At 50.8% G+C, this 25445-nt stretch overlaps 1 protein-coding gene and 1 pseudogene across 1 annotated transcript; one reads left to right on the top strand and one right to left on the bottom strand.

The window, feature by feature from the left end:
• Positions 1–1571: 1571 nt before the first annotated feature.
• On the bottom strand, positions 1572–24053 carry Aldh2 (aldehyde dehydrogenase 2 family member). The gene is made up of 13 exons (XM_048342928.1): positions 23905–24053; positions 14712–14816; positions 13007–13147; positions 12080–12159; positions 9681–9792; positions 9130–9258; positions 8746–8859; positions 7938–8040; positions 7428–7612; positions 6229–6393; positions 4996–5153; positions 2994–3108; positions 1572–1917 (listed from the first exon to the last, which is right to left on the bottom strand). Exons 1-13 carry the CDS (start codon positions 24034–24036, stop codon positions 1885–1887), a joined length of 1572 nt encoding a protein of 523 aa, XP_048198885.1. The 5' UTR covers positions 24037–24053; the 3' UTR covers positions 1572–1884.
• LOC125349117 lies at positions 14011–14481 on the top strand (annotated as a pseudogene).
• Positions 24054–25445: the final 1392 nt, after the last annotated feature.

The following is a 25445-nucleotide window of genomic DNA, read 5'->3' on the forward strand; positions in this document are numbered from 1 at the left end:
TTGTTCTACTTTAGTCATTTTCTATTGTTTTCTGATTTTGTTTTTGATTGGTCATGAAGCTTGAACTGAGGAGCCTGGTGCTGCCCTAAGCTTTTTCACTCAAGGCGAGCACTACCATTTTGAGCCAGTGTCACTTCCAGTTTTCTGATGGCTAATTGAGTCTCACATTGTTTTCTGCCCAGGCTGGCTTTAAACCAAGATTCTCAGATCTCACCCTCCTGAGTAGCTAGGATTACATGCATGAGCCACCAGTACCCAGCTCTGTTGCTTTTTGTTTATGGCAGTTAAATCCCTTTAAAATTCTGCATATGGGCATAAAGTGTTTTCAAATGTTTAGATTAAAAGATAAATTAGTTCAATGGACAGTTAACAGTATGGATATATGTATGTATGACAAAAGTTGTAATACAGCCAGGCGCTAGTGGCTTATGCCTATATTGCTAGCTACGCAGGAGGCTGAGATCTGAGGATCATGGTTCAAAGCCAGCCTGGGCAGAAAAGTCTGTGAGACTCTTTATTTCCTATTAACCACCAGAAACCTGAAAGTGGTGCTGTGGCTCAAAGTGGTAGAGCGCTAGCTAGCCTTGAGCAAAAAATGCTCAGGGACAGTACCCTGAGTTCAAGTCCCAAAACTGACCCAAAAAATGTGATACATTAATCATAAAAGTAAAATTAGTCTCCAATGGAATAGGGATGTCTTGCTTAGATGTGGCTTACCCTGGGTGAAATAAGGCCAGGGTCCAACTAGTGAGTGCCATCCCCACCCCCAGGCATGTGCAAAAATCACTCTGGGCTGTGATTTTCTTAGGACAGGGCAAACTTCCTTCAGTTCTCAAAGGAGTCTGTGACCTGCATTGAACTTCTTCTCACTGATTGCATTTTGATTACCAGTTGCTAAGAATACTCATGGCTCATTTGCCAGGACCCTTGGGTAAAGGAAGGCAACTCAGGAGATCTGGTTCCAGAAGGTACTCACCTGTTCTCACTCAAGCACAACAAACGCATCTCCTGTGATACTGGCCAGTGTGATGCTGTCCCCTATGAACTTCTGACAAAGCTTTGGGAGATGACCCTGGACAGGAAGCCTGATTCTGTAAAGGGATGGTCTTAAATCGGGTGTGATTAGTGTTGAGGAGATATATCAGGGGCCTGCTTGACAAGGTAGGAGTTAAGCTGATGTCATAGGAGCTGGAAGAGAGTAGCTGAACCTCCAAAACTGAAAGCCAACCCTGGACAGACAATGTCTCTTCCTAGGTCAACCCATCCGCCCTGAGGGCCGGAGCAGGCCTGCACAGGGCCCACCACAGGTAGCCAGGCCAGACACCTGTGCTGGACAAGCCTCACCCAAGCAGCTCACCCAAGAGGGGAGAGGGGGGAGGGGTCAGACACTGACACGTTGGCAGTAGTTGGCACATTCCCAGTTAGCAACATGGAGGAAGAGTTACCTACAGTGGCTTTGTTTTTAACAAGTTTTAGGCCAGAACACAAAGCAATGTGCTGGTATCCTCTCAATGCTCATACAACTGTAAACAATGACTTTCTCCTCCAAACAGGCAAGTTACAAACATGCATCAGAGAGAAGACATTTGAATATATTTTTGAAAGAAATCACCCTGAAAGCTTTCCACGTGTCACGATGCAATCTCCCCAGCCCCATATAACTAATGTGTACTAACTGAAGGGGGGGATTTCCACATAGGCTTCACCTAAATAACCCACCCCACTTAACAATAAAAAGTTCTGAGACTTTCTTGACCCAACAGATTTGGTAGGAGAGGTTTCTCCCTTGAGGCTTTCCACCTGCAAAGGTGGTCTTCCTTGGCTTTCCAGCTGGCCCTGTGAGGCTTTCTGGCACTGGAGAAGGAAGGATGCTGGCACAGTTGTTTAGGAGTTCTTCTGGGGCACTTTGATGGTGACCTGTAGGAGGGGTACAGGGGAGCAGTTAAATCTCCATGCTCCCAGAGTGCGCAGCTGGGGGAGCTAGTTGCTGCCCAAGCAGGCCTTCGCCCACCTGGAGCTGTGGCTCCCGTGGTAGAGTGCCAGCCCACCCACTGCAGGAACCTCCAGGGCTCTGCTCTGTGGGAGCTCATCTCCTCTTCCCCTAAGCCAGTGGTTCTCAACCAACAGTGATCAGGCCCTCCAGGGGACATTTCTAATTGTCACAGAGGATGGAAAATGAAGCCTCCCAAACAAGGAATGATCCAGGTCTGGGAAACCAAACCTACATCCCTATGCCCTCAGCAGGAATCAGAACGAAACAAACTCATCAGCACAAGCTTGCAGTTTTTGCAGTCTACTGAGTGGGAAAGCTGGAGCTCTGCCCTCTAGCTAAGTAACTTACTGTGGTTTATTTCCTTGCCTGGAAAATGGAGAACACTACCTCCAATTGGGCATGGCAAAGTTCCTCCCTTGTTCTGAGCACCTACTCTCTTCCAGCTCCTGTGACATCAGCTTAACTCTTACCTTGTCAACCAGGCCCCTTAACACTAATCACACCTGATTTAAGACCATCCCTTTACAGAATTGGGCTTCCTGTCCAGGGTCATCTCCCAAACCCAGCGCCAGCTTCCGCCCCACATGCCATCTTGCTTCAGGTTTGCAGCTTGGATAAAGCACAAATTCTGGACGGGGTGGGGATGCTGGCTGTGAGCTGGGGTGGCATTCTTCCCAGAGTGCTGTGGTGTTTACCCACACACAGTACTACCACATTCTTTGCATTTCAGGTTGGCTCCTTAAGCTGTCTTCCAGTCAGTAAAGTTGCAAAATCAAGTCGTCAAGTGGTGGGTACAGCCTAGGAATTTATTGCCACCAGACTAATTTTTACTCAAGCTGCTGCTTCCTACTGAGCTCTTTCTTTGGCTGGGACTGACTGGCCCTTAATCTCTTTTGTGGCTTCTCTGGCTTGAAAATAAGAAACTGGCAACAAGCACAGATGCCATCTAGGCCAAGGACACACCGAGAACCACAGGGAGCCTGCTGTGCCCAGTACTCACCGTCTTTACTTCGGTGTATGCTTGCAGGCCATACTCGCCCAGCTCCCGGCCACTCCCCGACATCTTGTAGCCACCAAATGGGGACTGGGCCCCAAATACATCGTAGCAGTTGATCCTATAGTTGCAAGTGGGAGGCAGAGACTTGTGTAAGGTTTGTGCCTGCCCTAGGCTCCCTGCATGGCTCTACAGTCTTACTGAGCAAAATTGTCAGGAACAGAGCCTTGCTAGTCAGTGTCCTCCATGGTGTGATCACAGGTGGGTGTCGTACCTGTGCCACATCACACCTTCTGACTTGACGAAATCACTAGGACTCATTGGCTGCTAGGTTTTCTTTCCTCCGGTGTCAACTTAAACACTGAACTTACATTTCATTTTAAAGTATACAGTGGTTCCAGTGTGATGCATCTTCACTGCCAATCAATTCCAGAACATTTTTGTTGACCCCAAAAGGAATCCTTGTGCCCAATACACAGCACTTCCCTGTCACCCTGCCCCCGATAAGCACTAGTCCACTTCGTATCTTCACAGAGTGACTTGAGTCCAGAGATTTTATCTGTCACTTAGTATCATGTTTTCAAGATTCATCCTTGCTCTTATCGTGCATCAGGAGTTTACTCCTCCCCTCTGCTCTCTGGTACTGGGGTTTGAATTCAGAGCCTCACATTTGCTCAGCTTTCTTGGCTGGCAGTCCGCCATGTCTCCAGCTCAGCTTTTTGCTAGTTATTTTGGAGATGGAGTTTTTGGACTCTTGTGCCCAGGCTAGCTTTGAACCACGATCCTCTAGAGCTCAGCTTTTTGTGAGGCTAAGACTACAGGCACCTGGTTTCACTACTTTTTATGGCTCAATCATTTTCCATATATAGATAGAGCACATTTTCTTTATCTATTCACCCCCCGATGGATATTTGTTACCATGTTTTGGCTCTGCAGTACATATTTTTTGGTGGTATAAGGTCTGAACTCAAGTTTTTCCCTTGCTAGGCAAGTGCTTTGCCTCTTTATTTTTCAGATAGCATCTTGTAACATAAACCACAATATCCTTCCATTTCTTGATTATAGACAGAAGCCTTATGCTAGCCTTATATGCGTGTTTTTGTGCAACTGTGCTTTCTCTTGGGTATATGCCTAAGTGAACTCTGGTGAACTCAATTTGGGCTTTTTGAGGAACTACCAAACTCTTCCCCAACCAACTGTACCACTCCCCCTCCACTAGGTGTGTATGAGGTGTTAATTTTCCTGCAACCTCAACAATACTTGTTCTTTTCAGTTTTGTTTTGTTTTGTTGGTCGGTCATGGGCTTGAACTCTGGGCCTGGGCACTGTCCCTGAGCGTTTGTGCTCAAGGCTAGCTAGCACTCTACTACTTTGAGCCACAGTTCCACTTCCAGTTTTCTGGTGCTTAACTGGAGATAAGAGTCTCACAGACTTTGCTGCCTGGACTGGTCTCAAACCAAGATCCTCTAGACCTCAGTCTCCTAAGTAGCTAGGGTGACAGGCGTAAAACCACCAGCACCCACCTCTCTTCCTGGCTTTTGTTTCTGTTTTGTTTTTGCCAGTCCTGGGGCTTGAACTCAGGGCCTGGGCACTGTCCTTGAGCTGCTTTTGCTCTAGGCTAGCACTCCACCACTTGAGTCACAGTGCCACTTCAGGATTTTTGTGTACGTAGTACTGAGGAATCAAACCCAGAGCTTCGTGCATGCTAGGCAAGCACTCTACCACTAAGCCACATTCCCAGCCCCTCTCCCTGGCTTTTGTTTTTAACTGACAGCCATCCCAGTGAGTTTGAAATGGTGCTAAGCTTTAAAGGTCAGCACTGCAGGAGTGTCAGGCTAGGTGCTAGTCTGCACTTAATGCCTTAGGGAGAGCCTTGGGGACATCACTACCAGAGGAAGGAGTTCAGTCCCTAGAGGGAAGGCAGCTGGAAGCCTCCTGACTCAGGGGAAACTAAGTCTAGAAGATCGGGGCTTTGGAAACACCTGTGGGGAGTCCGGGGAGGCTCTTACCACACAGTGCCCGCTTGGAGAGCTTGGGACAGGTAATTGGCCTTGTCCAGGTCATTTGTGAAGACAGCCGCGGCCAGCCCATACTTGGAATTGTTGGCTCTGCCAACAACCTCCTCGATGGTCTTGAATTTCAGGATCTGCATCACTGGACCAAAGATCTGGGAGGACAGGAGAGGGAGTGAGCGTGGGCCACATGGAGGCACCTGTTTTGCCGGCCACAGCGCTAGCAGTGATGGTAGAGCTAGGACACATATTCATTCCTAACTAGTGGTCCTACCAAACTTAGTGTGTACATACCCTACCAGGCACGCCCACCCTCCAGACAGACCAGCTTCCCTCACACTTTCCTACCCCTGCCGTTCGTTTCCCTTGAGCTCTGGTCCATTTCATGGACAATGACATTTCGAAACCAAGACACGTGCTGGGAGTGGAAGCTGCTGCTGGCACACAGCTGCTCTTAGACTTTCTCAGGGAGAGCCCTGGAGGGGACAGGGCTGCAGCTGCTCATGATGCAAGCTGCTGATTCATTTACTTAGTACACACTATGGGTTTATGGAAGCCTGAGGGCCCTAACTAGGAGGTAGGGTGGAAGGTAACAGAAACATGGTGCAGAAGTGGCAGCTGACCTAAAGTGAACATGAGCAGAAAGCAGGAAAGCTGCAACGGGGTGCTCTGAGGAGAGAAGTGGAGCTTGGGGTCAGCCTACTCTGCATCTAGCCTTGAGCATAAAGCTCAGGGACAGCACCCAGGCCAAATAAAGATGACATGGCATTTGCGGTGGGGAGAAAAGCAGGGTTGTGCTGGATTTCTCTCCTGGCTTTGCAGGTCTGTTTCAGCATGGTCCTTGGGCAGGGCTGCTGAAGGGCCACCCCAGCTTAAGAAGTGGAGCTGTGTGAGCCCCTCGGGGAGACGCAGCTCTCACGCCTGCCCTCCTCCCGACCTGTTATTATGTGGCATGGCAGGCACTTCATCCCTACTTGTGAGGTGAAGGAAGTAAGAACAACTGCTGCCCCGCAATCTCAGAGAGCACCAACCAGGAAGTCATCCAGGGTCTCATGCTTTGTCCTGCTGGACTTAGGAAGTCAGATGTCCTCTCAGAGTGGTGGCCATAAAGACAGAGTGCTATCAGGTAGGAACTTTTAAAAGTTGTTCTAGCCTCGAGCGATTCCAGAGTCAGCATCCAGCCACCATGCCAGGTCTTCCCCCTCCTCCCTGAGGTGCCCTGGTGCTAACCTCCTCCTTGGCAATGGTCATGCCATCTTGCACGTCTGCAAACACAGTGGGCTGGATGAAATAGCCACGATCGGCAGCTGCACCCCCACCACACAGGAGCTTTGCTCCCTCTTGCTTTCCTGACTTGATATAGCCAAGGATCTTCTGAAATTGAGTTTCATCCACCTGTGGAAGAAAGCACAGCACAGAGATGCCAGACTTGGGCCTCTCCCGAGCTTTACAACCACAAAGGTAATGAGGTTGCAGAGAAATCAGCCAAGAACTTGAGTAAACAAGAGCTAAAGAGGAAACACAGAGCCAAGAAATGTAATACACAAAGTTCAATCTCATTAGCCATTAGAGAAAAGCTCATTGTTTTGCCAGGGCAGGGCAGCAAATGCCCATAGTCCCAGCACTCAGGAGCAGCAGCAGGAGAATGGCAAATTCCCTATCTACCTAGCAAGACCTTGTCCTAAAAAGTCCAAAAAAAGAAAGCACCGAAGTGGGGATGAAAAAAACACCGTAGCAATGAATATACTTCTTAAAAATCCATGAATTATACACTTAAAATGGTGCACTCTGTGGTGTGTGTTTATATCTCTGCAGAGGTATTAAAGAAAGGGAGAAGTTGGCTTGTAGCCCCATTCCACAGGGAAGCCTGTCTTATCTTCCCATGTGGCCACAGCTCCCTTGCTAAGGTTTGTGAGGCCTCCAAAATATGGAAAATAAGGCTGTACATGCTGGTATATACCTGTAATCCTAGCCACTCAAGAGGCAGAGATCAAAGGATTACAGTTTGAGACGAAGCCAGGCAAAAAGAGCAAGACTCCATTCAGTCTTTAAGCCAAGTGTTGTGGTGTGCACATGTGATGTAACTCTCAGTGGCTGGAAAATAGAAAGATCACAGTCTTCAGCTGGTTCCAGATACAAATGAGACCCTAACTGAAAAATAACTAAAGTAAAAGTTGGGGGCATGGCTCAAGTGGTAGAGTGCCTAGCTAGCAAGTACAAGGTCTTAAGTTCAAACCACAGTATGGCAAAAAAGAAGAGAGAAAATGGGAAAGACAGTAACCGGGCTGTTGTGCTCACTGGAATAGGACAAACTGAAGGTATGTGGCAGAGGTGAGACTTGAACCCAGCCCCACCTGACTGAGCCAGTGTGCTTTCTGCACCTCTTCTGTCTCCAGATGCCCAGGCCTACCTAGCACTGTCAGACTCACCTGCGGCCCCTGCTCAGTCCGGCTGTCAAAGGGGTTTCCAACCACCCGAGACTTGGCCCGGGCGACACTCCGCTCCACAAACTCCGCGTACACGTCCTCCTGCACAAAAGTCCGTGAACCAGCACAGCAGCACTGGCCCTGGTTGAAGAACAGGGCGAAGTGGGCCTGCTCCACAGCCCAGTCCACTGTGGGGAGGGGGAGGGGACAGAACAGTGATGATGAGAAGGGAGGCTCTCGCTCCAGCATCGCCTACCCAGGCAAAACATTCACCCCAGCATTAGGCCAGAACAAGGCAGGGCATCTCTCCATCCGGGAGGGTGGGAATGGGGCAGGGGACAGGCAGCAGGAGCAGCACTCTGGGGGAAGGAAAGTCTGAGAGCTCGCGGGCAGCACCAGAGCAAAGGAAGAACAAAAGAAGCGATGGAGGCCAAGTGGCCCACAGAAGTGAGTGGGGTGGGGTGGACTGTGGGAGGGGAGCAAGTCTGCCTTCACTGCAGGCCCCTCGCTTACTATCAGCATCTGACATGATGATGTTGGGGCTCTTGCCCCCCAGTTCCAGCGTCACTCTCTTGAGGTTGCTCTTCCCTGCGGCAGTCTGGATCAGATGGCCAACCTGGAGGTCACAGAAACAGGCTCTCATCAGGGGAAGGAGACAGAGAAAGACAAGGAAGTCACTGTGTCACAAGGCCTCATGCTGCTGCAGACAGCATAGCGATCACGGACTCACACACGCACCAGGCCACCCAGCAAGCACTCACGCAAGGCCAAACTTCATCTCACTCCCCTCACTTCAACTCTGTGGGTTCTCCCCACTTTACAGATGGGTAGGCAGAGGCTATGGATGACTGTCCCAAGGGTGCATGACAAGTAAGTGCTGCTTCAAAGCCTGTCACCTCCTGACTGCAGGAGGGTACTGCCACTTTGTTTTCAGGGAGATGAACAAAGCTCCAGTCACCCCGAGTCACAAGAGCAAGGCCAGGACTTGAAGCCATGCTTTCTGAAGCCCATACCAACAGTACTGCTCAGGGAGCCTAAGGTGGCCAAAGGGTTCTGCCTCCAGCCCTAGACCTTGTGAGATCAGCCAGTCCCGGCCTCTCTACTCCCCATGAGGACAGCCCCTCCCAACAGCTAGAGTGGCCCACAGGGCACTGAGGGCTCACCCTGGCCTGTCACACCTGGAACATGGTCCTCACTTAAGCCATCAGAGGCACGTCCTCACAGAAACTGACAGAGGATGCCCAAGGGCTCCTCCTCACTGGAGCTCCTGTAAGGATGACGGAGCCACCCTGAGAGAACACGAGGTCGGGGAGCAACTCACCTCCGTTGACCCTGTGAATGCCACTTTGTCCACGTCTTCGTGGGACGCAATGGCGGCCCCAGCTGTGGGTCCGAAACCAGGAACAATGTTGACTACACCAGGGGGGAAGCCAGCCTGCAATCAAAAGCCAGGAGACCCAGGGGTCATCCTCCAGCCCCCAGGGCCCAAGCAGGACAAACCACTGCCCTTCCCATAGCAGGGTTTCCTTACACACGGCTCAAGGTGGCCTTGAGCCCTCACTCTTCCAAAAGAAGCCAGCTTTGTGGGGTAATGCCCCTGAACTAAGCAGCTCTGATGAGAAGCATGTTCACAGGGTCCCAGAACTCCTGTAGAGCAAACCTAGGCAAGGGCATTTAGAGGTCATGGCAGAAGCAAGTCACGTACCTCCTTGATCAAGTTGGCCACATAGAGGGCAGTGAGAGGCGTCTGCTCGGCGACCTTCATCACAACCACGTTTCCAGTCGCCAAGGCCGGGCCCAGTTTCCATGCTTGCATCAGAAGTGGGAAGTTCCACTGCCCAAAACAAAAGCCACCACAAAAACTAAGCCCTCCTCAGAGAGCCACGCCAAGTAGCAGAAAGTGCAGCCACCAAGAACAGGGGCAGCGGAGCCCCTTGAACCCCATGTCCTCCAAAACAAAGCAAGTGGCACATGACATGACAGTGATAGCATTGATTAGTGCTCTCCGACTCTAGGTACCATGCTGAGCACTTCTCGGTACTTCTCTGAGCAGACATTAGGTTCATTCCCACTCTTCAGATGAAGAAACTGAGGCTTAGAGGGATAAATGACTTCCCAAGGCCCCTTGGTCAGCTTGTCAAAGCCCATGTTCCCAGCCATGTGCAGCTGCCTTCTAATGCCACCTGCAGACCCTCATACGCAGCGAGCCTAGCCAGGCCCTCACCCTTGCGATGACTCTGGGGGGCTGGTACTCACCGGGATGATTTGGCCACACACCCCAACAGGCTCATGGCGGGTGTAGCTAAAGAAGTCTCCATCAATGGGAATGGTTTTCCCGTGGTACTTATCAGCCCAGCCGGCATAATAACTTTGGAAAAAGAAATGTCCAGGTTTTAGTCAACATTGAGACCTCATAATCCCCTATAGAAAGAGGAGACTCAATCTGGCCAATGGGGGGACTGAGCTATACGTGTCTATGTATATAGGTACTGCCTTTTTTGTTCACTGCTGGTTCTCTACAACCTGAGCCAAGCCTCCATGGCTTTTTCCAGCTACCTGGAATAAGAGTATCACAGTTTTATCTGCCCAGGTTGCCTTGTAACAGAAATCCTCAGTTCTCAGCCTCCTGCATAGCTAGGATTACAGGTGTGACCACCTCTACCCAGCTTCAAGTGGGTTTTTCTCATACCTGCCCTTACATTTGGTTTATTCCCAGACAAACCTGGACAACTGCCAGAGACAGTGACCCATTCACTCTGTGAGCCAAGGCCTCAGAACCCCTGGGGTGCTCATAAGAAGCATCAGCTCCAAGGACCCTCCCAACCTACTCAGCTCTCCAGGTTGTACAGACTTGTGACTACAGTGTGACTCCAATGTGACCCTTGGCCCGCCCAGCACTGCAGATCAGCATCACAGAACCTCAGGTCACACCTGGGGCAGAAGAGAAAAGCCTAAAATGGCCAGCCCTTTCTGCACTTATAGTAATTCCTAAGATTGAATGGGCACAGGAAACAGAAATCCCAGCTGGGGCCCACCTCCTGGGCATCACCTCTGATGATGGCAAAGCACAGAAATCAGAGCTTGGGGAAGAAACCAGCTGTGTATCCCAGTGTGTGAGAAGATGGAAACATGAAAGAGGCAGGGAGGTAAAGCACTGGGGGTCAAAGGAAGGCCTCAGAATTGAGGACCTAGTTGGAACGTGGGTGTATGAACCCGTGGGGAAAACATCCAGGGAGTTGATCTGCCCAGTGGCATCATAATTGCCACCCTTCCTGCACTCTTTTGCAACTCTGCTCTATACTTGGCTGCTTCGCACAGCTCAGATGGGGTCTCCTGTCAGCAGGGGGAGAATGCTAAGCCCAGGAAACAGAATGGCACTGCGATTCACCCAGCTTTGCCCTGCACTATCTCAGGTACATGGATTCCCAGCCTCAGCACCACTCACCACCAGAGCTTGAAAACCCCTTGTTGTAAGGGCTTGTCCTGTGTGCAGCAGAAAGCGCAACAGCATCTCTGGCCCCTCCCCACTAGGTGCTAGGAGTACCCAAAATGCCTCCGTAATGTCCACAGTTTCCTGGGAACAGGATGGCCCTGGCTGGGCACCACTGCTCTTACTCTTGTGGCACTGGATCCCCCACCACCACCTTTGCCCACACGTCCCAGGGAAGCGGCCACTATATGCACACGATGTGACCAGCCAGCCAGTCATCGTCCCTCCCCAGGAACATGGCATGAGAACTGGGAGAGTGATGCTTAGGCAGACAGTTCCACACAAACACAGGCCCTGGAGGACACCAGACTAGCAAGAGGAGAATGAAGCAAGTGAGCACAGGGTAAGAGACACCCAGAGGCCTTTTGCTTTTGAGACCCAGGAGTCTCTCAGGATTTGTCTATGCTGGGCTGAGTTTCTGTTACCAGCAGCCACAACAACTATCTTTCATCAGTAAAACATTTATGATTGGACTAAATCCAAAGCTAGCAAAAGAAAAGGAACAGTAGAAAATAGAACAGAGAGATAAAATAGAGAACAGAAAAATAAGAAAGTAATTGACAAGTCTTTAGCTGGATGAAGGAAGAGAAGGTAAATGTAACTATAATCAGAAATGGAAATGGAGACACTGCTTCCAATTTTACAGTGTAGAAAGGGCTGAAGAGAAAAGGACAAAGTGGGGCTGGGGATATGGCCTAGTGGCAAGAGAGCTTGCCTCGTATACATGAGGCCCTGGGTTCAATTCCCCAGCACCATATATACAGAAAACGGCCAGAAGTGGCGCTGTGGCTCAGGTGGCAAGTGGCAGAGTGCTAGCCTTGAGCAAAAAGGAAGCCAGGGACAGTGCTCAGGCCCTGAGTCCAAGGCCCAGGACTGGCCAAAAAAAAAAAAAGAGAGAGAAAAGGACAAAGTATATGTTGCCCTACAAAGTAGATAAGCCTAGATAACATGGACACAGAAATTACCAAAGTGACTCAAGAAGAAAGAGAAGGCGCCCACAATTCAGTTACAGTTGTGAACACAGGGATTTTCCCAGGAGATGGAGCCTACCAGCTCCTCTGAGTCCTGTGATTCTTTGACATTTTTCTCTATTTTCCTCCCAACCTCTCTCCCTCCTTCCCTCCCTTTTGGCAACATCCTGAGGAACTGGAGCCCGAGCCCATACCGGAGGCATTTCAGGACCATGTCCAAGTCCACCAGGTAGGAGATTATGTATGGCTTGCCATTGTCCAGGGTCTCCAAGGCCTGGTGAGAGAGCACAGTCAGCAGAGACAAGTTGGTGCCAGAACAGAACAAAGAGTTTGACCAGTGGCACTGTGGCCTGGACTGATGGGCAGGGGGAGCAAGGACAAGAGTGCCCTTTGCACCACTGAATGTCCAGGGCATGGGGCTTTCAGAGCAAAGAGATGGAGAAGAATGACATAATTCATCTATTACAGATGTTAAGAATGCTAAAAAGGACCAGACTGCCAACTCAGTCTGAGCAACACCAACCTAAGACCACTGGTGCCGTGAACGTGGTGCCGACACGCAGCATGCCCCAGCCAGAGGCGTGTGTGTACAAGGCCCTGGTGCTCAAGCACAACTGGATGTTAGAAGTGGAAGGCAGCCTGTGAACAGAGCCGCATGGGTGAGGCATATCCAGCATGCCTCGGGTCCTGCAGACCAGGTTGACAGTCCCAATCATACACAATGCCTCACCAGGCTCAGGCACACAGTGCTACCATCTAATTTGCTTCCTGGAAGACCCATTCTGGTTGCTGTGTGCAGAATGGACTGTTCAGGGGAAAGGATTTATCTCCTGGTTTCTTGTCTCTAGTGGCCAGGGAGAGAGTGACAATGCAGAGGGGCCCCCCAGGAGAGGTGACACATTCTGTCAGTCTCTCCAACATAGGCCCTCCCCCTCCCCAGTTTCCTGTCTCAGCCACACCCACTGCTTCAGGGACACTGAGGGAGGAGCTCTTCTGGCTGGTCCAGGGATGTTTATCAAAGGTGTCCATCCTAATCTATCCACCACCAGCATGGCCTCTGGCTGTCCCCATGCTGCTCAGTCCCTTCACATGCACGGAGGGCAAGGGGGCTGAGGACTCACCGCCAGATAGGTCCGGTCCCGCTCAATCAGATCAGCCAGGCGGTACAGCAGCCGGCCCCTGTCAGAGGCATCCATGCGGCGCCAGGGCGAGCCCAGTTGGAAGGCGGCCCGGGCAGCCTTCACTGCCCTGTCCACGTCTTCCTGCAAAACACCCGCAAAGAATCTCAGGCCTTCTCAGCAGTAAGTGCCTGAAATACCATCCACAGGGCCATCAGCACAGGCCAGTGTGGAAAACCACCCTAAAGCAGATTCAGTGACCAGGCTGAATCCTTTTCTCTCCTCACCAAAGGTGCACTTTCACTTGTCATCCCCTGCCCCCAGGAGCTTCAGCGGGAAAGGCACCGAGGGGTCAGAGCTTTTCCTGCTTCCTAAGTAGTCAAGCCCAGCAGCACTGTGGTGCAGCATTCTCCAGCAAGTCCATCTGCCTGCTTCCCTCTCCCTGGACAGGCAGTTCAGGGAGATGGCAATCAGGAGCAGGGTGTGCGCAGACTTCTTATGTTCAAAAGACTGCCCATAAGGTAGAAGAGAACTTACATTTGTTTTCAGCAAAGGAAGTGAAGATTTATATAATGAGTACCAAGAACTGTTTTCATGCAGAGGGCAGGAAATATTCTTGTACTGTTTTGAATGCTTTTAATGTTTTAAATTATTTCAAAAGATAATTTTACTATTCTAATTTTTAAGTACTATCATATTTTCATGGCTATACCAATATGTATCGTTCAGACTAACCCACAAGCTGTTACCATACAAGACTCAAATTCTGTCCAGCCAGACTCCATCATCTGGCTGTGCATCAGCCTTCCCGGACACTTCTGAGTCTGCCCCATAGGTATGTTATGGGGCCCAGACACAATCTAGCACATTTGTTTTGAGGCAGAATTTCTGTTTCATTCATTCAAAATGTTTGAGTTGGGACAGGAGGGAAAAACTGGGAGCGAGCAAGAGAAGGAATGACACTGTTCAAAAAGAAATGTGCTCATGCTTCCGGTGTGTTCCCCATCATGGCTCAGGGGTAGCGCAAATTCCAGGCTCCCAAGCCCGGGAAAAGCAAAAAGGCGGCGGTGGTGGTGGTGGCGGCAGCGGAGCGCAGCCGGGGCCTGAAGAAAGGCGCTCGGCGTGCGTGCGTGCGTGCGTCCTGCAGAAGCTGAAGAAGAACCTGGAGGTGGAGATCTGGAAGAAGATCGAGCCTGACCTGGTGATGAAAGCCAGCCCCAGCCTGCCTAAGAAGCTGGCACTGCTGCGGGAGCCTGGCAAGAAGAAAGGGGCCGCCACCAGCCCCGCGCAATCCTGAAGGTCCCCTGGGCCTCCTCCTCCCCTGGGGGACCTCCAGGGACTCCCAGCCCTTAGTGGGAGCTGACCACCCGGTGTGCAGATTCAGGCTCTGCTTCCCCGGGGGACCCACAAGGGCTGCTGTGCCACTGAGGTCCCCGCTGTCTGCACTGCCTTAACCCAGCAATAAACTTGCCCCTCCTGTCAAAAAAAAAAAAAAAAAGAAATGTAAATGTACTCATTACCTGACTTATATAACTGCAACCCCTCTGTGTATCACCTTTACAATAACAATAAAATGGTTTTTTAAAGAAAAAAATGTTTAATTGGCCTTTTAAAATGATGAATGCAATAGTATATAGACAGCCATTCAAAAGCATACATCAAAAAGAGCAAAACCTTGCTCGCAGCACAGTAAGTCACCCATTCTTACCTTGTTCCCCTCTGCTACCTGACAGATGACCTCTCCCGTGGATGGATTGACGGTGGGGAAGGTTTTCTTGCTGACGGAGTCATGCCATTCATTGTTTATGAAGATCTACAATGAGAAGGAAGAGCCTGGTACTGAGATGTCAAAAGAAAAAAGGAGTCAGGAAGCACAGATACAAAGAACTGTGGATCAGCTCACAAGCCGGGCAGGAGCCAGTCCACTCTGGAATGCCCGCTCTGCCACATGACCTTGGGTAAGTCTCCAGACCTTCAGCACCTTGGCTTCTTTGTGTGTTCCTAGTATGCCATTTGTTGACTGCTGTGAAACTGATCACCCTCAAACTCAGTGGCTTAGGTGGTGTCTAATCTCTGAGTTGTGCCTACTCTTTAGGATCTGCTAAGTAGGCTGCAGTCCAAAGATACCTGGGCCAGGGTCACCCAAGCTGGATGTGCAGGGTGCCTTCCATGCGGCCTGCTTGGTGGGCTCATATTTTTTCTGGCTTCTCTGTGGGAATGGGCCTCTCCATGGAGTGTCCCCATGTAAAGCTTAAAGGCTTCCTGGGCCACCCTTAAAAGTCACCTACTCTACCTAGAGGTAGAACTACTCTACAGGTGGAGATTAGGAGGATGGTACTCAAAGCAAAAAGTCCTCCAGACCCCATTGCAACCAACAGCATGCACTTGTCATCCCAATGACAGTGAAATGTGTAAACAGGGGGATGGCGGTTTAGGCTGGCCTAGGCAAAAATCGAGGCACAATCTTAAAAATAGCCAGAGCAAAAAGCTCCACTAGAGGCGGAGCTGGGTGACTCAGGCTTCTCTAATCTTCTTGGTTTTGTCACCTGGAGGAGGCCTCCCCTCTCAGCCTGGCAGGGGGAAGTGTCTGCTGCTGTGGCAGCTCCAGAGTGGTGCCTGGGGTCCCCAGAAGGGAGCGGTGAGGGAAGGGGCCAGCACAGGTCATTTTACCAGAATGAAACTTGGTGTTTCTGCTCGATCCCCACACCACCCTCCTGCCACAAGGCATGCTGAGCACTCCCAGTCACAGGCTCCTGCCCTCCGGCAGGAGAATATGGACAAATGTTAACTAGATTTTTGCAACTGTTGGTGTGCTTTATTAGACAGCATTAATCTTTAATTAATTAGGCATGTGATGTATCAGGCAATGACACCTGTGCACTTCCAGGAAGCAGGGTGGGGTGGCGGGAAGAGACAGTTATGGCTGCAGAGCTCAGAGCTCAGGCCTGAAGCCAGCAGACAGCACCTGCTGGGGTGATGCAGAGAGGAGTGAGGCCTAGAGCTGACATTCTACTCAGGAAGAGGTTTTGGTGATTCAACACAGGCACTAGTGGCCCTAGCCAGGCATCTGCTCCCATCTCTACCCTCTGCATGGGCCCAGGGCCCAGCCCCACCTCACACCAGCTGCTAAAAAGTGTCCAAGAACATGGGGGGTAGGCAGGGGAGAAGCAGAACAGAAAGAGATTGGTTGTTTTATCCCCTCCGCCAGTCCTCTTCCTGCTACCTATATGCCCTAAGCAGCCCACTGTGCCCAGAGTTGTGGGCATTTGAACAGCTCCCATCAAACCTCACAGAAGATGAACTTCATCCTCTCCACAGAGAAGGCCACCAGTTCAAAGTTATACAGTACTGAAGCCAAAGCCAGGATGCAAACCCAGACTTTGGGACTCCAAGGCCTATGCTCGTTGCATAGTTCCAATCAAGCCTCTAATCACCTCTCATCTGCCTTCCAGAGATCAGGGCTCTCATTCCTGTTAACATATTCATCCCTGTATTAGGTTGGCAGCCTTCATCTTGGGTCACTCACAAACCAGGCCCAGTCACACTCGCCCATTCCCACCCAAACTGCACGTACCCCCAACCCCAACAGCATCAACAACATGCTGCTGCACAGTCAGGATGCCCATTCATGGTCCATGGAGATTTCTAGTGTCCAGCTACAGAAGGTATTGTCCTGGCTAGGTGCCAGATATAGGATGTTTCCCCCGGCTATAAATCACCTGTAGAATGTCCTGCCCCAGCTCTCTGCTATCTTCAGTGCCCAGCTGTGACTATAGAAGCTTTTCTGCTCCCAGCCCCTTCTGCCTTCAGCCTCCTTCATACTATAGAACTACCCCTCTGCCTGAGAGCAGGCTGCTACTCTCTACCCAGGGAGAGCTAGCCTGTCAGCTTTGGCTGACATTAAAATACTTCCTTCCTTCTAAAGTGACTATATGTCCACATGGTTTCTGAGTTGGTGCTTACATTTCCCACACTCCCACCTTTTCAGATCACTCCTCACATTCATTCTAGATATTGTAAAAAGCACCATCAAAGCCAGACAAATATGGGTTTGAATCCAGATGCTCCATCCAGTACTTGTTCATGTGGGTTCATGTGAGGATTCCTAGAAGGCCAGGCCCTGGCTCAAGGTGCTGATCCATTACTTTACACCCTGTAGCTCTTATCTAAAGATCCCTGAGAGCAGGGTCAGGTCTCCACCTGCCTCCTTCTGTGTTCATAGGTAATTTGCAAAGATGAGGAAGGAAGAAGGGCAGGTGGGCAGTCTGGCTAGTGGCTTTCCCCTTCTAGAAGATTCCCTCCAGGCCCTAGGAGAATTACAAGCCCTGAATTTTCTGCCACTGTTCCCGAGTGCCTGTAGCTTCCCATCTCAGCTGGTAAGGTAATGCAGATTTGCCGCCTGAGCCCTGTGGCTGGATTCAGTAGGGAGGTGGACAGGACTCTACTGAGCTGCAGAGAGAGGCTCCGCACCAAGTAAGGACAGCTTGAAAAACACAACAGCAGAGTCCAGGCCCAGTGTTTTGTAAAACTTCCTGGCCCCAGACCAGGCCTGACTTACATAATATCTTAAGTTCAGTCACCCTTCTTGGGCTGGAGGAGGAGCCCCCCCCGGCTCACATTTCCTCTCTCAACATTGCTTCAGAAGCAGAGCCTTGGGAATTGACAGGTTGAATCTGGATACTGGTAAAACAAGTGAAAAGTTTCTGTCAACACCCTCTAATCTCTGTATTTCCATAAGTACTTCTCAGTTGGTATTATAAAAAGTGGAGTCCTACCCTGTGCTTTAACTAAGAACCTCTGCCCTGGAAAATCAGCAAAGTCCTGGCTGCTAGGCTAGATTCCAGGAGAGGAGGAAGCAAATAAGTGAAGGAACTGAGGAGCGAGGAACTGGCCTGAAGCAAGACAGAGGAGGGGCCACCTGAGAGTGACAGCAGGAAGGGGCCCCTGTAGCTGCAAAGCATGGTAATAGCTGGGCACATGGGGCTCAGGCCTGTAAACCTAGCTTACGCAGGAGGCTGAGATCTGAGGATCATAGTTCAAAGCCAGCCCAGGCAGGAAAGTCCATGAGACTCTTATCTCCAATTAACCACCAGAAAACTGGAAATGGCGTTGTGGCTCAAGTGGTAGAGCACTAGCCTTGAGCTCAGGGACAGCACCCAGGCCCAGAGTTCAAGCCCCATGACCGACCAAAAAAAAAACCCATGGTGGGCTGGGGATATGGCCTAGTGGCAAAAGTGCCTGCCTCATATACATGAGGCCCTGGGTTTGATTCCCCAGCACCACATATACAGAAAATGGCCAGAAGTGGCGCTGTGGCTCAAGTGGCAGAGTGGCTAGCCTTGAGCAAAAAGAAGCCAGGGACAGTGCTCAGGCCCTGAGTCCAAGCCCCAGGACTGGCAAAAAAAAAAAAAAAAAAAAAAAAAAAAAAAAAAAAAAAACCATGGTAACAGCTCTGGCAGCCCTTGCACTTGCTGCTGGGGACCTGACGGGCAGGGGCAGGATGGAAGCATTGTGGGGCATGCTCTTAGTGACAGATTCTTCTGGACATTATATCCCAGGCAGACCCCCTGCATAGATTCCCCCATGCACACGGGCCACAGGTCATCTAACCACACACGTCACATCCAAGGACAGTGTCCCCCATTCCTCCAAGGTTGCAGTAGCCAATTCTGATTTACAGGCATTTTTATTCAGGGAAGATTACTGTGTAAAACTGAATTGCTGAGTTAAAGGATGAGTGATTCCTTGCTGCCTTGGTTATCAGGAGATTACAGATTACAAACTGCAAATGGAGATTAGGTGTCAGTGGTGGTGACCTGGGGGGAGCAGGGGAGGGAAGACTCAGGAGTTGGGCAAGGTCAGCAGGGTGGTGACCAGGACAGCAGGACCCTAGGGGCAAAGCCTGACCCACATACATGGGAAAGAAGATATTCCAGCCACTGCCCCATATCCCAGTACAATGAGGAGGCACCATGTGCCCAGGGTCCCCAATGAAATTAGACAGTGTTCAGTAGTGGTGATTTAAGATGGTTCAAGAGCCAAGCACTGGTGGCTCACGCCTGTCATCCTAACTACTCAGGAGAATGAGATCTGAGAACTACAGTTCAAGTTCAACCTGGGCAGAAAAGTCCGTGAGACTCTTACCAGTTAACCAACAGAAAACCAGAAGTAGAGCTGTGCCTCCAGTGGTAGAGCACAAGCCTTGAGCTCGGGAACAGAGAGCACCCAGATCCTGAGTTCAAGCCCCATGGCTAAACCAAAAAAAAAAAAAAGGATGGTTCATGATTTAATGCTTGAAAGAATTAGGATTGTTTGTTAGGAAACCCAAGTTCCTTATTTACAATTGAGCAAATACTCTGTTGTTCCCAACCTGGGCGGTTCCTCACAACTCTTTCAAATGGCAGTTTGTAACCATTACAGTGGAGGGCAATGCTGTCTATCGTATTGCTAGATCACAAAGCATAAAGCTCAAGATAAACATGGAATGCATACACATTCCCATTCACAATCATCATCCAGAACCTTAGATAAGTTTGTGATCACTTGTTAGTGATATTCTGACACCTAACCCCAGCACTCCCCTTCTTTACCCTCCCACCTGGTTCAGCAGTTTTGTATTTCTGGGAGTAATTTCATTACTCCCAGGATGGCAGGATTACAACTACTGTGGACTGTTTGCCAAAGATATGGCTCTAATCTGTCCATGTACTTAGGAGTTGGTAGCCTTGCCCACATGAAACAAACCCTGCCCACTTGTTCCCTCCTCCTGCCCCTGCAAACTCCCAAGTACTTTCTCATGATTGTCTTTCCCTGAAAAAATACTGGGTTCCCATTTTCCTTGGCTCCTACAACACAAAATCATAGACACAATTACATATAAACCAACCATCAGATATTCATCAGTATTTATATAATAGTGTTTCCATGCCAAGCTCAGAGCTGGGAACATAAACATGAATGACACAAACATTATTCTTCCTTTGTGATTTCAAATATTTACATATTTGTAAATATGTAAATACTGGACATGTCTTATATTTCGATATGTAAATATGTCTGAACAATGGTGTAGTCACACAGCAGTGTGGCAGCTGGGTAAAGGCATGTGTGGCCAACCTGGGCAGAGCAGGGCTTAAAGCTGGTTTCCCCATAGAACTTAACGTGACCTGGCTGCTGAGCCTCTGCTTTCTCTCCTAGATGAGTACAGCAACAATCCCTGGCTTAAAGAGTTGCAGGTGGAATGCAGGAGGGAGATGCAGACAGAAGTTCTCAGTGTAAGCTTGACAAATAATAAGTGATCAATGACTGTGGCTATAGGAACAGGGAACACATTACACACATGTCCATAACACACATGTTCAGGACTCAGCTTGACCCAGTATCACACACATTAAAGCCCAGGCGCCTGTAACTCAAGGATGCCCCATGGATTCCAAACAGGTACAGGTAACAGAAGGCCTTGAAGGCCTTGAAAGCCATTAAAAAACAAACTATTGGCACTGGGGATATGGCCTAGTGGCAAGAGTGCTTGCCTCGTATACATGAGGCCCTGGGTTCAATTCCCCAGCACCACATATACAGAAAACGGCCAGAAGTGGCGCTGTGGCTCAAGTGGCAGAGTGCTAGCCTTGAGCAAAAAGAAGCCAGGGACAGTGCTCAGGTCCTGAGTCCAAGCCCCAGGACTGGCCAAAAAAACAACAACAACAAAAAAAAAACTATTAGGCTGGGCACCTGTGGCTCACACTTGTAATCCTAGTTACTCAGGAGGTTGAGCTCTGTGGATCATGGTTTGAAGCCAGTCCAGGCAGAAAAGTCCATGAGACTCTTATCTCCAATGAACTAAAAAAAAAAAAAAAAAAAAAAAAAAAAATCCAGAAGTAGAGCTGTGGCTCAATCAGTGCCAGCCTTTAGTGAGAAAAGCCAAGCAAGTCAGAGCGTAAGGCCCATATTTCAAGCCCAGTACTGGTGTACAGAGAGAGAGAGAGAGACTATCACTGCCCCCTGCCAATCCAGGTGAGACTCAAGTTTGAAGAGTAACATTCTCCCTCCCAAAATGCCCTCTGGAAGCAAATGGAGCACCCACAGAACAACCTTAAAGCCACCAAAGAGCTCTTCTGGGCCAGTGGTTCTGACACAGCTTACTCAACTCTTAGGCATCAAGAAGTCCCAGAAAGCCTCCAGAACAGGAGGTAGTTGACATCCAGAGCCTGGCATAAGGCTTCTGCCAGCAGGTTTACAACATGACTTGGGAAACAGCCAAGGAGCTTGTAGTGAGACCAGTTCCAATTCCACTGCCCTAAAGCAGAGTGCTTGGTGTCTTAAACACACACACACACACACACACACACACACACACACACACACACACACACACACACACACACACACAAAACACCAAACCTGGAGATCTGAAGATCAGATGCCTTGCTCAATGAGAGGGAGAGGGAGTGTCAGAACTGAAGTGGGGGCATGGTACTGCTACAGTGGCTTAAAGGCAAAGAAGCATCTGCAAGACCACACACCCAGCTGTTTACAGAGCTCTAGGCAGAGGGATGGTGTATTCAGAGTGGAAGGTCAGTCCTCTACATTTTTGTGCAGTGAGCATGTACTTCTTTTGCTATCTCAAAAAATCTGGGAAAGAAAAGCAGCTACCAGTAGAACTTACTCCACTCCCACAATCTAAGCATGGAGGATGGGCCTCCTATAATCCACCGGGCCAGGTACCTCACCCCAGCACGAGCACAAAGGATTGAGATCTTAATCAGATCAAGGGCTGCTGCCTCAGGACTTTCTTCCTTTCTTTACTTATTTGTTCTGGAACCACAATTTGAACAAAGGGCCTCGAGCTTTCTTGTCCTGCTTAGCTAGCACTCCACTATTTGAACCACAGTTCAGCCCTGCTTTATGCTAGTTAATTGGTGATGGAATCTCAAGGACCTTTCTGTCTTCAGGCTGGCTTTGAACCTCAATCCTCCCGATTTCAGCTCTGATTAGCTGGAAATTACAGGCATGGTATGGTACCAACTTTCCTTGACGACATTTCTGCACCAACTTTTTTTTTTTTTTTTGTCAGTTGTGGGGCTTGAACTCAACTCAGGGCCTGGGTGCTGTCCCTAGGCCCCTTTGTGCTCAAGGCTAGCACTTTACCACTTGAGCCACAGCGCCACTTCTATGATCCATCTTTTTTTGATGTCTAGCTTTCCCATTGCCTTTTGCTACCTAGCCTGCTAAGGAAGCCACAGATACTACATTTTATTTGTTATGAAAAGGACACTTTCAGTTTCCATTTTTATTCCCTTGCGAATCACCCTGTGTAACATTCCTTGAAAATCACTGTTACGCCTTTGCCCATCTCCCCTGAGATCTGCAGCCAACAAAATAGCATCCTGGATCCGCTGTCGTCCAGAGAACCCCATCCCTGGTGCATTTATTCCCACCAGAGTTGCTAAAAGCCATGGAATGTTCCAGTGAGGTGCTTACTTAGGAATGCAAATTTTGCCTGTGACCTGGGTTTAAAAAAAAAAGTCACTAAGCTCGGCACGGGTAGCTAATGCCTGTAATCCTAGCTACTCAGAGGGCTAAGACCTGAGGATTGCAGTTCACAGTCAGCCCAGGCAGTTAAGTCCATGAGACTATTATATCCAGAAAAACCAAAGTGGAACTGAGGCTCAAAGTGGTAGAGCACTAGCTTTGAGCAAAAGAGCTCAGGGACAGCGCCCAGCCCCACAACCAACAACAAAAGTCACTATATCTTTATGTGACTGTTTCCTTTACTGTACAATGGAGGTCAGTACAGTACCATACTCACAGGGCTGCCTAAGGATGAAAGACAAAATAGGTAAATGTTTGGAAGACTGCTAGGCTCAAACGCTATGCACAGAGCCAGGAGGCTGGTATTATTAACTATGCAGTGCCTGTACCAAGTGCTTGAGACCTGGGTTGAGACACATCACTAGCTGCCTGGGTACACGCTGCTGTAATCTAAAGACTCAGGAAGGAGAGGCAGAAGGATGGTGATATGCCTGTTCTATGCAGGAGGCCATTTCTCTACACAACAATAAGGGTTAGGTCTGGTGGCTCAGATCTGTAATCCTAGCTATTTGGGAGGTGGAGACTGGGAGCATTAAAGTTCAAGGCTGGCTGTGCAAAAAGTTCCTGCAGCTCCATCTCAACCAAGGGCAGGAGCCTGTACTGCTCACCTGTCATCCCAGCTACATGAAAGCACAAATAGTAACTCATCCAGGCCTGCAAAGGCACTTAAATAAGACCCTTCCTCAAAAATAAACAACACTAGTGATTGGGGCACTCCTCAGCTGGTAGGGTGCCTGCCTAACAAGCACGAGGTTTTGAGCACAAACCCCAGTGCCACTACAAACAAACTCAGGAGAACTGCCAGCTAGCACTTGTTGCATAAACAAAACAAACTGTTTCATAACGTTTACTTTACCCAAACTCAAAGAAAAAGATATTCCAAAATTCTGGTTGAGCAACACAAGGGGGGGGGGGGCTTGCCGGCGACGGGCACGAAGGGCCATCTCCCCTTTCCCCGCATCTCCTTCTGAACTTCCCTGGACACAGGGCTCGAGTAAACGATGACCCCAAAGTGGGAAAGTGCCTGCAAGGGGGCTGCCGACCCGCCTGGGTGCCGGTGGGGACCCCGCCCGACGCTCGGGCCTACGAGGCCGCAAGGCCGAGGGCCACGGAGACCGTGGACACGGTGGACACGAGCGCTGGGCTGCACAGCCGGCCGGCCGTGGATTCGGGGCCGTGGCGTGGGGACCACCGGAGGCGGCCAAGGGGCCGGAGAGGGAAGTGCGCGCCGCGATCCCTCGGCAGGAGAACGGAGGCCTTCCGGCCCGGCCGCCGACGGAGCCCAGGCCGCGAACAAAGCGGGGACTCACCTGGTTGTAGAAGACCTCGGGCTGCTGGTTGGGGGCCGGCACGGCTTGGGAGGCGGCAGCCGACAGCAGGCGGCGGCTCGGGCGGAGCCCGAGGCGAGCGGCGACCAGCGCGGCGGCGGCGGCGCGCAACATGCTGCGGCGGGGCGCGGGGCGGAGAGGAGCGCGGGACGGACGCGACGCTGCAGGCGCGGGACCTGGACGGAGAGGAGCGCGGGACGGACGCGACGCTGCAGGCGCGGGACCCGGACGGAGAGGAGGGCGGGACGGACGCGACGGTGCTGGCGTGGGGGACGGGCGGAGCGGAGGCCGGGCGGCGAGGAGCTGGCGGTGGAGTCCCCGCCCGCCCACCAATGCGGGCGGGACCCGAGGGCGCGTCCACCAATGGGCGGGCGGGGCGCGCGGGCGGGGCGCGCGGCCCGGAGGGAACGGCTCTCCGGCTCCCCCGCTCCCCCACCCGACCCGGCGCCCACGACCCAAGGTGTTCGAGAACCGCTGGTGCCAACAGACCTGCACCAGAGCCACGGGCTCCGAGGCTGACGGCAGGGACTCCAGGCGCCCGGCCAGGGCTACGTCAGGGAAGGAAGTGAACGGAGGGGGTGGGTGGCGCTTTTGCACCCGGGGTCAGAAGTTCCCTGGCCTCGAGGGAGAAGCAGCTGTTTATCGGGGGCCCAGGGTGGACACGCAGTGTGAAAGCCGCTGAGAGGTGGGGGGAGGGCAGAGAAGCGCAGGATAGAACCCGGTCCTTAGAGAACGCGCGTGGAAGTGAGGGTTTTACAGATGAGTTCATCTCGTGGACATCCTGGAAGTGGGCACTGGGGTGCCGGAAGGCGAGGACGTTGGTGAGCAAGGGCGATGGATGGCAGGGCAGCGCACTGCAATGGGGTGCCAAGGCCTAGTGAAGAGCTGAGCTGTGCTGGCAGTGGCTTGCACAGAGTTGTTCAGGGAAAGGACACAGGAGCCAAGGAGTGCCCCCCCCCCATTCCCCCTTTGAGGCTGGTCTGACGCTCTGGAACTGAAGCCTGAGTGGCTGGCCAAAACTGTTTATGAAGTACTCTCCCCAAGCACTGAGCTTCAGCCCTTGGGCTGAAGGAGGCCAGCCAAATGGGGGTGCTGCTTTGCTCTGCAGAGCAAATCTGGTAGCAAATGGATTGTCCCTGCATATTTCTAGAGATAGGCCCTGGAATTCCATTGGCTACACAATAAAATCAGGAGTGTTTCTGGAATCTGACAGTATCTGAAATCAGAGCCCAGATCAGGGTGGCCCCAGGGAGGATGAGGGAGAAGTTGAGGGGTAGAGGCCCCTCCAAAGACAGTGTCCTGGATAGAACTAGGGGGGCCCAAGCAGTCCCAGAGTCTCTGAAGGGATTAACCCAACAGAAAGCCAGTCCCCCCGCTCCCCGGCCCACCCCCCCAGCTCCATAATGGGGACCTATGCTCCCATCCTGTTTTAGTGTAGAATGTGCCATGAACTGAAAAATACTTTCTGATGATGTGCTTTTCCTTTCCCAAGACAGGTCTAGCCATGTTAGGATGGAATCCCA

Source organism: Perognathus longimembris, chromosome 3, assembly GCF_023159225.1.
Source record: "Perognathus longimembris pacificus isolate PPM17 chromosome 3, ASM2315922v1, whole genome shotgun sequence".
Taxonomy (NCBI): Eukaryota; Metazoa; Chordata; class Mammalia; order Rodentia; family Heteromyidae; genus Perognathus; species Perognathus longimembris.